An 18,293-nucleotide genomic window follows, 5' to 3' on the forward strand; every position below is an offset into this window, starting at 1 on the left:
AAATTGAACAGTTAGTTGGAAAACTAACTTGTGAGGGCAACATCTTAAACCTTGTAATAATTAACAAACTTAATTTTTTAAACCAGTTAATGATGAAGAGGGAATCACTGATCGTAAGGCTGTGATAGCATCATTGACTGTGGGTGTTACAAGGATTCTTAAGAAAGGAAACACACTATTTTTTTCTTAACAGGGATGGCCGAAAGGAAGGTGTACAAGCAAAGGTGTGGAGCACAAGTGAATAAAATTAAAAAGGATTGTACAATACATTGTAGATCTTTATGTGCATAGCAAGGGTATGAGAGAGGGAAAGAGCCACTGTGGTTCAGTAGCCGTGTTAGAAATCTGCTACGAAAGCAAAAAAGCACTTCATTACAGATTTAAGTGAAGTGAAACCCTAGTTGACAAACAAAAGATGAACGAAGGCAAATGAGCATAAGCAGAGCAATGTGAGAAGCATTCAGTGAATTTAAAAGTAAGAAATTCAACCAAAAATCCTAATAAGTTTTCATCACACATAAAATCAGTTATCTGATGAAACTGGTCTGTTCAGTTCCAATAGTGGCATCAGGACAGAAGATGACAGAGATAAAGTACTGAATTTGGCCTTCCAAAATTGTTCCACAGTAGAAGATTGTAATGCGGTTCTTTCTTTCAGTCACTGCATTAATGCCAGAATGGCAGATATTGAAACAAGCAATGGAAGAATAGAAAATCAGCTAAAATCACTGTTGTAGAATTATGGAACATGTTTTACCCTCAAGCATTAGAAACTTCTTGGAGAATGAAAATGTCCTTTATAGATAACATGAATTCTACAGACTTGACTATTCCATCTTGAAATCCAGAGTGCCGTGGGCAACATTTGTAAGACATTTGATATAGTTCTTCAGTGTCCTTTAGTGGAGAAAAGAAGAGCTTCTGAGTATTGGACTAGATTCTTGAAAGTATTCAGGACTTAATGTAGGTTAATTCGTACAGCCACTAGTTGCTGTCTTCTACTTTGTAAGAATTAACCTACATTAATTGTACACAGCCATGGTCTCACCATGTCAGTTTTAGACAAAATAGTATTCCGGACTTCCTTGCAGATAGAAATCTTCATATCAATCTTAAAGAGATGTAATTTCAGGTGTGTTCTGGGTGGGTGTTGTCGGCCCATTATTGTTTACAGTACATTTATATAAATGATGTATTAGAAATAACCTATGTGAGGCTGTTTGGGAATGATGCTGTTGTCTTTAGGATGGCTGCAACACATTAGTAGTAAAATGCAGGAAACTTGCAGAGGATTGATAGTTGGTGCAGGGGTTGGTAGTTAACTTCAGGTAACTTTGAATGTATCTAAATGTAGCATGTTAAGTATAAAAAGGTTATGAGATCCATTTCTGTACGCTGTTGGCAATAAATCATTGGAAATAATTAAAATGGTAAAATAGTTTTGAGCAGCCTTATTGAGTCCCTAAAGTGAAATGTTTTCATATAGATAGTCACAGGAAAGTCAGTTACCAGGCTGAGATTCATAGGCAGAATTTTAAGGTTATATAATTCATCCACTAAAGAGGTACCTTAAAAACAGTCGTTTGACTGATTTTTGAGTCTTGCTAATTAGTTGGGATTCCATATCAGGTGGATTAATAGAAAAGATGTGGAAGATTCAATGAAGAGCGGTACATTTTGTCACAGGATCATTTAATAAATGCATGAGTGTTATGAAGATGCTCAACAACCTCTAGTGGCAGAGAGCAAGACAGGCATTGTGTGTGAAGGAGGTCTTTACTATTTAAATGCCGAGAGTACAATGCAAGAAGAGTTTGTTCACATATAACTGCAACAAGAAAATCGGAAAAAATGAAGCTCATACAGGGGCTTGCTTACCAACAGTTGTTTTTCCCTTGAACCATTTGATAATGGAACAGAGAAAAGGCATACAGCATACCAGAAATCCCCATCACACGTCGTAAGGTAGTTGTGGGGCATAGATGGGGTTGGAATATGCACTGTGTCAGTGTGCCTGATGCAGTATTTGACTACACAACTGACATGGTGACAAACATGCAGTCAGGAAACATCTAAAAGGCATTGTAGGGATATTTTCATTTCTGTTTTATTGGAATGTCCTTGTTAATGTGTGTTAAATATTCTGCATGATGTTTTTATGGATAACTTTCATGGAAGATGTTTCGCCTAAGATTTGACCATCGTCACCTATGGCTAGTGCCACTTCTTGTTACCCATACCGTGTTCGAACATTACAGGTTTGTTCTTCCTATTCATCCACATTACCATACATTTTTCCACACTAAGAGCTAGCTGCCAGTCATCACACCAACTAAAAATTTTGTCTCAGTTTCTGCAGTAAACCAAATTTAGGGATATTGGTCTGTAATTTTGTGGATCCATTTCTTGCACCTTTTTTGTGTACTGGAGTTGCCTGCGCTTTTTGCCAGTCACAGGGGACTTTATGCTAGGTGAGAGATTCATAATAAATGCAGGCTAGGTAAGGGGCCAATGTCACAGATTACTCTTTGTAAAACTGAATCGGGATGCCATCTGGACCTCGTGGTTTATTTGCTTTCAAAGTTTTCAGTTGTATATCTATGCCAGGGATGCTTATTACTGTGTGTCGTTCATATGGGAGCCTTTGTATGTCCATCCTTCTATTGTAAGAAAATGAAACACTTAGAGCCATCCGTATGTTGTTATTTATTGTGTAGCTACCAGTTTCAGCAGTCAATGCACCATCTTCAGGCCTTAGTTGATGCTGAAGGGGTTATCAGTTCACAGTTGATAATTGGAGAGGCAACATCACAGTTACAAATAGTCTGTGTAATCATGTTGTAACCCATTGATGCATCGATATATAGGGAACGTGATAACCCCTTCAGCATCAGCTAAGGCCTGAAGACGATGCACTTAGATGCCAAAAGTGCTAGCTACACAATAAATAACAGCATGAGGATGGCTGTAGGTATTCCACTTTCTTATAATAAGAGATTCTGTCCAGTGGTCAAATGACGGAATGTTGTGTATGGATGGAGTTTTAAACTTTGTTATGCAGTATCTTGATCTATATGAGTCGAGATTCATGTCTGCTTTTATCCTTTTTTTAACACATGTGTTAAGTAATAAGTAAATCCTATTAATTCCTATAATGTTCCATGCCATTACACATTCTGTTAATGATCAGTGCAGCTGCCATAAAGCTCTTCTCTCTACAGTGCCATTCACTAAAAATATAAAAGTTAATAGTGCTTTTAGTTACAAGTATAGAAACTGAAAATTTGAATTGTTTGTGTGTGTATTGTGTCATTAAATATTTGATCTGCTGTACTACTCTATACCTTGCCAGCAATGTCAAAGCTTTAAAATTTGGAAGTGTCCCACACCCAAATATTGCCCTGTTGACTTCATATTTTTATCTAATCACAAATTTCCATGAAACTATAAAAATGTACAGGAATGTTTTATTAGACAAATGTTTTACAGTTGGGTATATTTAGTGCATAACGTGAACATTGAGTTTTCAAACAGTATCTGCAAAGCTTTGCAGTATATCTGTGCAATTTACTTTGTTTTGTTGAAAATTTTAGAGCTGTGGTTCGGTCTCTGAGAGCAAGGAAAATTGCAACTGTTGGTGTAGGATTCCCAGCCACGCCTCTAATGGAAGGCCGCATTCGTTTCTGCCTTTCTGCAGCACACACCAAAGAACAGCTAGATGCGGTAAGTTTTCTGATGAAATAGTGTGACATTAATGAATATTGGTTCTGCTCTAATATAAGAAGATAGATTTAACATATCCAGCATGTGGGAAGTTTTTGTAATATTTTGTTAGTAATGGCAACAATATGGGAAGAACATATTGTGACTCGCCATAATTATAGAGGTGGCATTGATTAGCAGTCTATTCTTTCCATATTGTTGTTCCATCCAGGACTTTCTATTAGTAGTAGTTTACGTATGATAAACTAGTGAACATTATTGTGCTGAAATTTATTTTTAACTACTGTGTATAAAAAAGCAGGTTCGTGTCTGACTGACTCCTCATCTCCCAGCCCCAAACCACTAAGGGTAGAAACTTGAAATTTGGAGAGGATGTGGACCTTCTACTGTAGCCATTGTTTAAGAAGGGATTGTTCAAAATTTCATTCTTAAGGGGATGAAAGAATTTTTGAAAATATGTCACTATTAAGGCAGAAATGTAGAACTATGAAAATTGGTATTTGGGTTCTCAGTCAGAAATAAAAAGAAATGTGTTTTCAGCATTTTTGAAAATTCAGTCACTAATGGGGTAAAATAGAGGGTGCTTTTTTTTTTATGAAAACTATTAAAGCATTTTTTAAGTTAAATTTATGAAAACTGGGATTTGAATTCGTGGTTATAAGTAAAATACGTGTTTGACTGGTTTTGGAGATTCAACCCATAAGATTGTGAAATAGGGGATGAAAATTTTTTAAAAAAATACTTTGTTGTACTAAAAAAATTTTAAAGTAAAATCTATAAAACTGATATTTCACATCTTGGTTAGATGTAAAGAAATATGTGTTATAGGATGAAAGTTTCTATGGAAATATCACTACAAGAATGCAAAAACCACAATTAACAAAAATACCTTGGATTCCAGCTACCAGAATTGCATTTTGGTCAGAAGCACATTCGGAAAAGACCATGCTAGTGGCCTTAATTAGTGTGAAAAGTTTAGAAGGTGTTGCAATTTATGAACAACATAAAAATTTGATTAAAGAAAAACATAAAAAAAGTTGTGCAGACAATACAGTCTACTACAGCAAAGCAACAGGTGCTAAGCTAGTTAAATTTAATACCGAAATGTCGTGGATGGAACACAAATAATGGAAAAGTGAAGGTAACCTCTCACTGTTTAGTTGATGCATTGAGGTACATAAACAAGGTTGATAATGTTACTAAGTTTATATTGTATGAAAGGAAAATTCTATTTATAAAACAAGATTTTAAACATGGCTGCAGCAGCAACTGTTAAAATTCTTCACAATAAAGGATGGCAGCCAAAAACAGTTGCAGGATAGAATTTTTTTATTAAAATTCTTGACCAAGGTTTCGGTACATATAAATATACCTTCATCAGAAGTACATTTCCTGAATAGAAAGACACATTCATTAGAAAAGCCATATCAACGAAAGTGAGAAACAGAAGCTTAAATAACGGTGAAATTGCTAAAGTAATACAGGCACACAATCTTTAATACTTACTAAAATTACATCATGCACTGGAGAATAATGAAACAATTATGCCAAAAGGCGTCGTCAGTAATTAAAATATCATCTCCATTTGTACAACATGTGTAATGGGTACAGGATCAAAGCGAACAGTTTAACAATGTTACTTCGCCTATGAACTGTTGAGACACGAGTGTGAAGGCACTAAGGCAGATTGTTTCGCCGAGAGAGGGCACTTGCATGTGCCAGACTCGCGCATATTACAATCCATAAATACATACATAGCGCATCAAAATTATTAAAGGTTGTGTTAATTCAAACTTTGTCTTAATAAATAAAGCGTATCACGCCAATTAAAGACATTTATGTAAACTAGAAATATAGAACCAAATTTACCTGTGTCCTAGTGTCAAACGGATAAAGCTTGCGCATGGAACATCTAACGAGAGAGGGCACTACTGTAATGCGCGAGAGTCTCGCGTAACGTAGGCAGTGAAATACATACTAGCGAAACAACCAAAATGTTATAATAAAACGAAACCATCTGTCTGTATGAATAAAACATAGTAGTCATTTAACCACACATACACATTGAAATTCATAATTAACAAACATCACAATATGTAGATCCCAACAAGATAGGAAAAGCGCATTTCACCGGCATCAACAAGCAAGAAAATAACTCCTAGTCAGCCAGACTATATTACATTAAGGCAATGAGGGGTTTGAAACTGTCTAAAAAATTTTTGTTTCGAAGCTGCACCTGTTCATTAAGAACAAAACCATCTTTTAGAGACAGATGCTTGAAAATCTCTAATTCTTCGAGCAAGTCTAGTTTGTCACCTTTATCAGCTTCATGAAGCAGCTCTACGTCGTCCAGTTCTCTTGGCGTGTGCTGTAAGAGCCATAGATGTTCAGCAAAGGTGGAATTATATACGTTTTCCCCATTTTTACCTAACTTGTGTTCTTTATACCTAACTTTAATGGGTCTACCTGTCTGCCCTATGTAATAGTTTGGGCAGTCGTTACAAGTAATTTTGTATACACCGGACTTAGTGCTGAGTTCTTCTCGTGCTCCAATATTATGAATTACTCTACGTTTGAGGCTATTATTTACGGAAAAAGCAACTCTATAACCGTATTGTTTCTGTAAAAGTCTTTTAATCTTATATGAAACGTTCCCTAAAAATGGAATAGAAATAAAGTTATTACTCTCATAGTTTTTTGCCCTGTTATCTCCTAAAGTAGAAAATTTTACAGCTGTTTTTTTCTTAGCAATTTGGTCAATTAATTTAGGGTCGTATCCATTGTTAGTGGCTATTGATTTTAATAAAAATATTTCATTTTCAAAACAATTCTGTGCTAAAGGTGTGCTCACAGCGCGATGAACTGCAGAATGAAAAAAGGCGATCTTGTGAGTTTGAGGATGACAGGAATCTGCTGGAATAATATTATCAGAAAAAGTTTCTTTACGGAAAATGTCGAAGCTAATGGTGTTACCCGATAATTTAAGTTTCAAATCAAGAAAATTGAGTTCTCTCTCGTTGTTTTGTATCTCTTTTGTAAATTTCATTTTCTCGTGGAAACTGTGGAAAACATGAAACAGTTGTTGTAGATCTTGGTCACAACCTTGAAATAGTATGAGTATATCATCAACATAACGAGCATAAAAAGAAATCTTATTGCCTAACGTAGGGTTGTTTTTGAAGAAATTTTCTTCTAGTGCATTCATAAAGATGTCAGCAAAGATGCCAGCTAACGGGCAACCCATGGCTAAGCCGAATGGTTGCTCATACATTTTACCATTAAACTGAAAGTAATTGTAATCTAGTACAACCTGCAGTAGTGACATAAGTTCCGACAACTGTAGCTCACTTAAAGTTTTGTGTTGTCGAATGTTATCTTCAATAATCTTAAGAGTGATATCCACTGGAACATTAGTGTATAAACTTACGACGTCAAAAGAAACCAAACGAGAGGATGAAGTGATCTCTATTGATTTTAGCTTGTTTATTACCTCAGCACTATTTTTAACAGAGTAATTGTTTTCAAAAACAAAGGCTTCTTTAATTTTAGTGTGTAAAAATCTCGCTAATTTGTGATGTGGGCTCTTTATTCCATTAACAATGGGACGAACTGGGTGTTGACTTTTGTGTACCTTAAACTGACTTCTAAGCGTAGGTGCTCTAGGGTTCATGTTAATTAAGGTTTTCTTTTGAAACTCTTTCATAAGATGTTTACTTCTCCTTAACGTATCTCTAATTTGCTTTTGTATGTATTTATGGATTGTAATATGCGCGAGTCTGGCACATGCAAGTGCCCTCTCCCGGCGAAACAATCTACCTTAGTGCCTTCACACTCGTGTCTCAACAGTTCATAGGCGAAGTAACATTGTTAAACTGTTCGCTTTGATCCTGTACCCATTACACATGTTGTACAAATGGAGATGATATTTTAATTACTGACGACGCCTTTTGGCATAATTGTTTCATTATTCTCCAGTGCATGATGTAATTTTAGTAAGTATTAAAGATTGTGTGCCTGTATTACTTTAGCAATTTCACCGTTATTTAAGCTTCTGTTTCTCACTTTCGTTGATATGGCTTTTCTAATGAATGTGTCTTTCTATTCAGGAAATGTACTTCTGATGAAGGTATATTTATATGTACCGAAACCTTGGTCAAGAATTTTAATAAAAAAATTCTATCCTGCAACTGTTTTTGGCTGCCATCCTTTATTGTGAACTATTTATAAAACTAAGAAAGTATGAGACAATTATTGGTCAGTCCTTGCCTTCAGTGTCAAAATTTTTGGTACTGCCAAGCTTTTGGAACTATTAGGAAAGGTTAGGGAAGATTAAAAAGGAAAGGCAGATCACTCATACCCCTGAATTAAATGGATCCACCTGTAGTGAGCATGGCACTAATGTTTCAGAAAGCAGTTTTATGCATGTCTGTTGGCATTACCAAACATTTTGTCTCCTGAACATAAGCAGTGGCCAGCAGTTCTGTCTTGTAATTTATCACTAAGCTTTTTCTACTCTTGTTTTTATCTGTTTACCACTTGTTACCTCAACCACACAATGAGTTTTCTTCCTTGCATTATTTATACTGTCAAATACAGGTAGATTGTTCTTGTTTAAACTCAAACAAAAGGTGGAACCAAAGGTTATTTGGCTAACAAAGCTGAGGAAATGGTCGAAGGAAGTAATATGATGAGTAAGAGAAGGACCAGCCTAGATCAAGTGAGACTCAGCAATATGGGAGGGATGAACAGTGACATGCCAGAAAAACTATATTTGATTATTTGAAAAGTTGGCTTGGTGAGTCACCAGAGGCTTAAAAAAAGGCACAGGAAGTTATAGAGGAGAACTAGCCAAAGGCAGGAAAGCTATAGAGAAACGGAATGTATGAAACGAAGGCAATGAAAGAATAATAAAAAATAAGAAACTGAAGGGACAAATGAGAGGGTTGGCAGCGGGAAACAACTACAAATATGCTGCCACTGGTAATGTTCAGAGATACTTGTGAGTGCTTGAATTCGAAACTGTCTTCAGTACTTTTCTCCACTGGTGGCAAGTCAAAACTTTGGGGTAGTAAGTTGTTGTGCAGCTTGCACTATTTGTTTTACTGCCTACTCCGTAAAGACATCAATGTCAACTGGATGTTAAAATCTAATCTTCCTTCCTTGTTGTGTACTTGATTAATTGGTCACATAGTCCACCTTTAAATTCTCCTCTTCACACTATAATCATTTTCATTTTTTCCATATTTTTATATTTTGTAGCTTTTGGTCTTCTCTTAGTTTGACAATTTATTCTATACAATTTGTGTACATTTTTCTTTTTTTCTGTAGCTGCTCATTTGTGTCTCAGACAAGTTGCTCTTTTTAGTGTTCTTCTGTACCTCTTACTTGTTGACTGCCACATTGTAGATCTGACATGACATGATTTCAAATATTGTTGGTAGCATTTGTTATGGTTTTCTGTCTCGTACTGACTTGATGTGCCTTCATTGACATCATTCTTGAATAATCTCATTTCCCTCAAAGCAATCCTCCTTTATCACAGGAAGAAATGTGCAGATTTGAATGTGAACGTATTTGTTTGCAATTGTCTAATGCCAGGTGATAAGAAAAGATTGTCTTTCTCATGATCTGAATTTAGCATCATCTCCAATATCCTTTTTTTAAGAATTGTTATTGGAACATTTATGGTTAAATTTAGCAGAGATTTAAAGTAAAATGTAACTTTACTGCCACAACAATTGCTCAGTTCACTTCCAATTTCTTCTACAGCATTCTTTCTTGATGTTTTTGGATCCCGATTCATGGACCTAACACCTATTTTGTGTGTCATCACTCATATTAAACCACTCCAAAGAAACACACACACACACACACACACACACACACACACACACACACACACACACACACACACACACACACACACAAACGAACAAACAAACAAACAAACTGATGAAATGTACATGTTTCACACATGGCACTAACAAAACCCTACTGTATACCGTCCGCACAAGATGTGAATCTGCATCATGCATACAGTTATCATAATCACAGAGATTGGCTTACATTAGATAAGCTTTGCACAACTTTGCGTCAAGCCAAATTTTTGAAAGCTGCAATTTCAACATTTTGAATGGAGCACCACAGTCGTAACTAATTATCAGAGTGTCATGGTATAATGTAATGGTTTGCATATCAGTCTCATATGTGAAACTTTATGGGTTCTTGTCAAAGGGAGTGAAAATTTTTTATTTCTAAATCTAATCAAAATCATTTGATTATTATTTGTTTTCAGTTAATTGGTTTAAATGTATTTTTTTTCTAATTTTTTGCCATATCATATTCATCATTGTAGTGACTTTATTTGCTCTTACTTTTCTTCCTGTTGTTCTTTCTTACTTGGAATCTGCCTGTGTCACATATAATCTCCAGCCAAGCGCCAGAGAGCACTGCTCAGTAATTAGTAACACAGCAGCTCATGTAGCTAATGTGAGGAGAGTTTCAGATAACCAGTAGTAGGGAGAAATTACAGTTTGCTTTTAGCACTGAAACTGATTTTTTTCCTGTTTCGACTTTGCTCATAGACATTAGCTTTAATGGCAGTGAATGAAGAGATTGTGATTTTAGTTCCACTGCAGATAGTTGACTGCAGTTTTATTGAATAAAAGTTGCACATCACAAGGTTATTGTTGGCTTAGGTCACAGTTTTAAATTCAGGGCTACAAAACACATCGTCTGCCACAGTTCAGTCATTGGTCACTTGAAAGCTCACATTTCTGACATACCTCACAGCAATCACTTCCAACATTTCTCTGTGTTGCACATTAACAGCATTTATGAAGTGACCCATCATATATGTGTGTGTTACCTATAGCCGAGCAGTAGATGGCAGCCAATGTGGCAACACTGTAGGGGAAAGCTTCAGGTGTCAACTATCAAGTAATTTTAATAGGACTGTAGTAACACTGCTTAATTTGGGTTTCATATACAATTAATATTTCCATGCATTACTTTTAATGTGAAGCTTTTTCTGTTGCACAATTGGCATTTGTCATATTGCTTAGAAGCAAAGCTACAGAAATGTAATGAGTGTGAAATTTTCATCTACAACAGAAGCTGATATGGAGAGATGAATTACTAAGAGAGATAGGAAATGAGCAGATGGGTCAGTGAACTCAGTGAAGTGAAGTGGAATCTGTGATGAAAATGAAATGGATGTGGGTGAGATGTCTAGCAGATAAGTGAATGGTGGATGAAACAAAGAATAGTTATAACTGTGATGACGAGAAGTGGTTGTGGTTGGGATGTTTAGCCAGATTAATGAATGGTGGATGAACCGAGGAAGTTATTAGTTGGGTTGCAAGAAATAAGAAAAGAGACATTGACTATAATGCATGGAGAACTCTACAGGCAGCCTTTATTCAGCAGTTTGTCATACAGGTGATAGTGATTATTATTATTATTTCTCTTTCCTGTCTCAGACGTTATGTCTGGTTAAAAATGGAAGGTGACGCGGACCTTGATCAAGCGTGACTTCCTTTTAACTGTATGGTATATGTTACATTGCATTTAGGAACTTTCGGGTAATTGAACAAGTATCAATAATTACAGATTTCTCTAGTTGTATATATAAGTTTGGATGTAGCTGTATTGCGTTGATGCACTGGTGGATATTGTGTGGTATGACTCCTGGTTGTTGTTATAACGTCAGTTTAACAAATATATTTCAGAACGACACAACATATGTTACAGAGCAAGTTGACAAGCAAGACATGTGTACACGTTAGCATTCGAATGAGCACTGAGTCCCAGTCTAGCGGCCACTGCTCGGCTGGCCGCTTAGGTGGCGCAGCTGCTGCATGGCTGGCAGACAGCGCCGCACGTAGAGGACGCGCGTAATTGCGCGGCGGCGCTTTGAATGATCGACGAGTCACAACACTTTTCTCCCCCTTTGAAATTGTTGCACTGGTCTTGATGGGGGTGTCCTGGAGATGGCTAACGTCCATAGGCGTTGTTTGACTCGCCGTAAAGTCTCGAGGAGGAGGTTTCCCGTATGGACGGAAGTGTCCCCGATGATAATGGGTCGAGATGACAGGAGACGTAGGGGTCGAATCTGCTGGGGCTCCCTGCACCAATCTGCCCATTGCGGCAAGTCCAGTTGATATATCAGGAGACATGGGTGATTTGTCGGCGTCCGTTGGAGGAGGAGGCGAGTAGATTTGCTTTGACAGAGGGTGGTCATGCTGTTCCTGCATGGGCACGTCTCCTGGTGGCGTCCGTTCTTGCGCTGGCATCGTGATGACAGTGAGAGGGCTGCGTTGTGAGTATTGAGAGATGCCAAGATCCCGAGCGTCAGGTAGGGACAAAAGTGGTGTAGCGGCATTTGGAACAGGCGTTGCTGGTCTGAATGACGCACTGCAACACCCATGTCCGTCTGGATTTCATACAGGCATCTGCCACGGTGTCTTAAGATGCGGCCCGGACTCCATTTTGGCCGCCTGCCATATCCCAGTACCCAGACGAAGTCATCGGCGGTGAACCGGCCAAGTGAAGGCACCCGCGGCCGTGAGGTGGGAGGCCACAGAAGATGAAGTAGCGTGTGGAGCTGTCGGCCATGTAAGAGCTCAGCCGGGTGGTGGTCGCCCATGGGGGTGAAACGGTAAGACGCCAGAAACTGGAGAAGCGCATCATCAGCAGCAGAAGAAGTCAGAAGTTTCTGCATCTGAGCCTTAAATGTGCGGACCAGTCGTTCAGCCTCACCTTTGGATTGTGGATGGAACGGCAGGGCCGTGACATGCATAACGCCGTGACGAGCACAAAAATCCGCAAATTCGGAATAGGCAAATTGCGGACCATTATCAGTAACAAGAGTAGAGGGGAGGCCTCCCAAAGAAAAAATGCGGGCGAGAGCGCTGGTGGTTGCCGCAGTGGTAGGCGACGTGCAACGGACAATGAAAGGAAAGTTAGAGTAGGCATCAATTACGAGGAGCCAATAAGTACCTAAAAAGGGTCCCGCAAAGTCAGCATGAATGCGCTCCCAGGGCTTCTCAGGCGAAGGCCGCGGTGACAAAGATGACTTCGGGGCAGCGGCCTGGGACGCACAAGGGCCGCAGGCAGTGACCATGTGTGCTATTTCAGAGTCGATGCCAGGCCAGTACACGTGACGGCGTACCAGAGATTTTGTGCGAGACACACCCCAGTGCCCTTGGTGAAGGAGGCGCAAGACCGAAGCACACAAAGACGCAGGTACAACAACATGCGGCGAAGCATTGTCAGTGGAGAGGAGGATAACACCATCCCTAGCCGTGAGGCGGTAGTGCAAAGCGTAGTAGTTCCGCAATGGATCAGAAGTCTTAGCGGACGGGCGATCCAGCCAACCCTTCTGAATACAGCGTAAAACCCAGGAGAGGGTAGGGTCAAAACCCGTAGCAGCCGCCAGTCTGTCACCAGTGATGGGGAACCCGTCCACAACCCACTGCTCGGCAACATCCAGGTGGAAACACAAAAGTTCGTCCCTATCGAATGCCTGATCAGGACCCATGGGAAGGCGAGACAGAGCATCAGCATTTGCATGTTGAGCCGTTGGCCAGAAATGAATCTCATAATTGAAACGAGACAAGTAAAGAACCCAACGCTGGAGGTGGTGTGCAGCCTTGTCGGGAAGTGACGTTGATGGATGAAACAAGGAAACAAGTGGTTTGTGATCCGTAACAAGATGAAATTTTGAGCCATAGAGAAAAACACCAAACTTATGAAGAGCATAAATAATGGTCAAAGCTTCTTTTTCAATTTGAGAATACTTTTGTTGGACATCCGTGAGAGTTTTGGAGGCATAAGCAATGGGTTGTTCCGAACCGTCAGAAAAACGGTGCACGAGGACTGCACCGACCCCGTATTGAGAGGCGTCTGTGGCAAGAACAAGATGTTGGCCAGGTCGATAAGTAGCCAGGCATGGGGCCTGTTTCAGCATAGTCTTCAATTTCTGGAAAGCCGCATCGCATGACGCGGGCCAGTGAAAAGGCATGTGTTTATGCAACAGGCGATGCAACGGCTGAGCCACCGAAGCCGCAGACGGTAAAAACTTGTGATAGTATGCTATTTTCCCCAAGAAGGCCTGCAGTTCCTTAACAGATGTAGGGCGAGGAAGGGCATCGATCACAGCGACAGTTTGCTGAGGCGGACGAATACCATCCCAAGAGAGTTGAAACCCCATGTACGTGATAGATACCTGAAAAAATTGTGATTTCTGAAGATTACACTTAAGACCAGCAGTCTGTAAGACATGGAAAACTGTGCGGAGATTTTGAAGATGTTCTTCAGTGGTGGAGCCAGTGACAACAATGTCGTCCATGTAATTGATACACCCAGGGACAGGGAGCAATAATTGTTCCAAGAATCGCTGAAAGAGAGCAGGAGCGCTAGCAACCCTGAATGGCAAGCGTTGGTATTGATAGAGGCCGAAAGGCGTGTTAAGGACCAGAAACTGCCGGGAAGCAGCGTCGAGAGGAAGTTGATGATAAGCTTCTGACAGGTCAATTTTAGAAAAATACTGGCCTCCAGCAAGTTTAGTGAACAGTTCTTCAGGACGGGGCATAGGGTAAGTGTCGATGAGGCATTGAGCATTTACAGTGCCTTTGAAATCGCCACAGAGACGAATATCACCATGTGGCTTAGCAACGATGACGACAGGAGAGTACCACTCACTGGAAGTGACAGGAAGCAAGACCTCTGAAGTAGTGAGACAATCCAACTCCCGTTTTACCCGATCACGAAGGGCCACAGGAATGGGCCGAGCCCGAAAAAACTTAGGCCGAGCAGTGGGTTTGAGCATGATATGAGCTTCAAAGTCGTTTGCACGGCCTAACCCAGGAGAAAAAAAGGGACGAAAATGTCGTCGACAAGGAATCCAGTTGAGCATAAGGAATAGCATCAGAGACAATATTGACAGAGTCTTCTATGGAGAACCCAAAAACGCGAAAGGCATCGAAACCAAAAAGATTTTCTGCGTTGCTCTGGTCGACCACAAATATGGGAACAGTGCAAACGACGGATTTTTAAGATACCTCAGCATTAAACTGTCCCAAGGGAGAAATCTTCTGTTTATTGTACATCCGTAATTGCCGAGTAACAGGTGACAGGAGTGGAGAACCCAACTGACGATACGTCTGAGAATTAATTATAGTGGCAGCAGAACCGGTATCCACTTGCATGCGAACATCTCGACCAAGGATTTCGACAGTGAGGAATAACTTCCCTGAAAGGGAAGAAGTGCAATTGACAGACAACACAGAATCAGAATCAGCGTCATGTTCATGAAAATTATGTATGTGGTTGGATTTGCAAACGGAAGACACATGACCTTTCTTTTTGCAATTGTGACACACAGCCCAACGTTGGGGACAATCCTCGCGTGAATGTTTCGTAAAACACCGCGGACATGAAGGAAGTTGCCGGGGGTTTTGCTGCAGTTTCTTAGCGGGTTGTTTATGGCTAGGCCGAGACTGCGCGTGGGAGCGCACTGCGGCCACGTCGGCCGGCAGGGACGCGCCTCACGCGTCGTCAACAGCGCACAGAGGTTTTATTTCCCTGGCATCACCCCACGCCTCTATTTGCCCCCCAGCGGCGCGAGAAATTTCAAAAGACTGCGCAATGGAGAGAACTTCATCTAGAGTCGGATTTGCCAACTGAAGGGCACGTTGCCGAACTTCTTTGTCGGGCGCTGACCGGATAATAGCATCCCGTACCATGGAATCGGCATAGGATTCTTTGTGAACGTCAGTAACAAATTGGCACTTTCAACAGTGGCCGTGAAGTTCAGCAGCCCAAGCGCGATAGGATTGATGTGGCTGTTTTTGACAACGATAAAAGGCAACATGAGAGGCTACCACATGCGTTTGCTTTTGAAAATAGACAGACAGAAGTGAGCACATTTCAGCAAAGGACAAAGATGCAGGATCCTTCAAAGGTGCCAATTGCGACAAAAACCGATACATTTGAGGTGAAATCCAGGAAAGGAACAGAGACTACATGGTTGTTCGTCCGTGACATGAAATGCTAAGAAGTGCTGTCGAAGACGTTTTTCATAATCAGATCAGTCTTCTGCCATCTCGTTGTAAGGAGGAAAAGGAGGTACAGCCAACACCGAGAAACGCCCCGCATTTGACGCCGCGACGAAATCGCGAATCGCCGCTGTTAGAAGCGTATGCTGTTCAAGGAGATTTTTCAATAGTTGCTCGACAGTAGCCATGGAACCCTGTGGGTCAACGGTGAAAAGGAAAAATCCCATCCTTGTCGCCAATTGCTATAACGTCAAGTTTAACAAATATATTTCACAACGACACAACACATATAAGTCACAGAGTAAGTTGACAAGCAAGACATGTGTACACGTTAGCATTCGAATGAGCACTGAGTCCCAGTCTAGCGGCCACTGCTCGGCTGGCCGCTTAGGTGGCGCAGCTGCTGCATGGCTGGCAGACAGCGCCGCACATAGAGGACGCGCGTAATTGCGCGGCGGCGCTTTGAATGATCGGCGAGTCACAACAGTTGTTTTATTAGTTTATGTTGTATGGCAAGTTGTTGATGTATAATTATTGCTACATTGTCATGTCTTCTGGGGTATTCTGTATTTGCTAGTATTGTACAGCCGCTTGTGATGTGATCTACAGTTTCTATTTGTTGTTTGCAAAGTCTGCATTTATCTGTTGTGGTATTGGGATCTTGTTGTAATATCTGGTGTTTATTGTTTGATCCTGTATTGCAATCATGAGTCCTTCCGTCTCACTGTATATATTCCCTTTTCTTAGCCATGTGTTGGATGCGTCTTGATGTATGTGTGGCTGTGTTAGATGATACGGGTGTTTGCCATGTAGTGTTTTCTTTTTCCAATTTACTTTCTTCGTATCTGTTGATGTTACGTGATCTAAAGGGTTGTAAAGGTGGTTATGAAATTGCAGTGGTGTAGCCGATGTATTTATATGAGCGATTGCTTTGTTTATTTTGCTAGTTTCTGCTCGTTCTAGAAAGAATTTTCTTAAATTGTCTACCTGTCCATAATGTAGGTTTTTTATGTTGATAAATCCCCTTCCTCCTTCCTTTCTGCTTAATGCGAATCTTTCTGTGGCTGAATGTATGTGATGTATTCTATATTTGTGGCACTGTGATGGTGTAAGTGTATTGAGTGCTGCTAGGTCTGTGTTACTCCATTTCACTACTCCAAATGAATAGGTCAATATTGGTATAGCATAAGTATTTATAGCTTTTGTCTTGTTTCTTGCTGTCAGTTCTGTTTTCAGTATTTTTGTTAGTCTTTGTCTATATTTTTCTTTTAGTTCTTGTTTAATATTTGTATTATCCATTCCTATTTTTTGCCTGTATCCTAGATATTTATAGGCATCTGTTTTTTCCATCGCTTCTTTGCAGTCGCTGTGGTTATCCAATATGTAATCTTCTTGTTTAGTGTGTTTTCCCTTGACTATGCTATTTTTCTTACATTTGTCTGTTCCGAAAGCCATATTTATATCATTGCTGAATACTTCTGTTATCTTTAGTAATTGGTTGAGTTGTTGCTGCCAGTAGTTTTAGATCATCAATGTCTAGCAAATGTGTGATTTTGTGTTGGTATGTTCCAGTAATATTATATCCATAATTTATATTATTTAGCATGTTGGCTAGTGGGTTCAGAGTGAGGCAGAACCAGAAAGGACTTAATGTGTCTCCTTGGTATATTCCACGCTTAATCTGTATTGGCTGTGATGTGATATTATTTGAATTTGTTTGGATATTAAGTGTGGTTTTCCAATTTTTCATTACTATGTTTAGGAACTGTATCAATTTAGGATCTACTTTGTATATTTCCAATATTTGTAGTAACCATGAGTGGGGTACACAATCAAAAGCATTTTGGTAATCAATGTATGCGTAGTGTAGCGACCTTTGTTTAGTTTTAGCTTGATATGTCACCTCTGCATCTATTATCAGTTGCTCTTTACATCCTCGTGCTCCTTTGCAACAGCCTTTTTGTTCTTCATTTATAATTTTGTTCTGTGTTGTATGTGTCATTAATTTCTGTGTAATGACTGAAGTTAATATTTTGTATATTGTTGGTAGGCATGTTATGGGGCGATATTTAGCTGGGTTTGCTGTGTGTGCGTGATCTTTAGGTTTCAGATAAGTTATTCCATGTGTAAGTGTATCAGGGAATGTGTATGGGTCAATGTAACTGTTAAATAATTTAGTTAGATGTGAATGTGTTGAGGTGAACTTCTTTAGCCAGAAATTTGCTATCTTTTCCAGGGGCTTTCCAATTGTGAGTAGAATTAATTGCTTGGCTGACTTCATGTTGCAAAATTATCACTTCAGGCGTTTGTGGTATCATCTTGTATGTGTCTGTTTCTGCTTGTATCCACCGTGCATGCCTGTTCTGCTGTACCGGGTTAGACCATATGTTGCTCCAGAAGTGTTCCATGTCTGTTATGTTTGGTGGATTGTCTATTTTAATGTGTGTGTTATCTATTGTCTGGTAAAGTTTCTTTTGGTTTGTGTTGAATGTTTGGTTTTGTTTCCTTCTA

The 18,293-nt window shown here is 39.7% G+C and overlaps 1 protein-coding gene across 3 annotated transcripts in view; it reads left to right on the forward strand.

Moving 5' to 3' along the window:
• Nucleotides 1–18,293, forward strand: part of LOC126416231 (serine palmitoyltransferase 2) — a 475,563-nt gene that overhangs the window by 444,809 nt on the left and 12,461 nt on the right. For all 3 annotated transcript variants that reach the window (XR_007575420.1, XM_050083838.1, XM_050083837.1), the window contains one exon: nt 3,594–3,723. Coding sequence is in view for 2 of the 3 variants with exons in the window: in XM_050083838.1 (XP_049939795.1) it covers nt 3,594–3,723 (130 nt within the window). In the remaining variant the exon portion in view is untranslated. The remainder of the gene's footprint in view (nt 1–3,593; nt 3,724–18,293) is intronic.

Source organism: Schistocerca serialis, chromosome 8, assembly GCF_023864345.2.
Source record: "Schistocerca serialis cubense isolate TAMUIC-IGC-003099 chromosome 8, iqSchSeri2.2, whole genome shotgun sequence".
Taxonomy (NCBI): Eukaryota; Metazoa; Arthropoda; class Insecta; order Orthoptera; family Acrididae; genus Schistocerca; species Schistocerca serialis.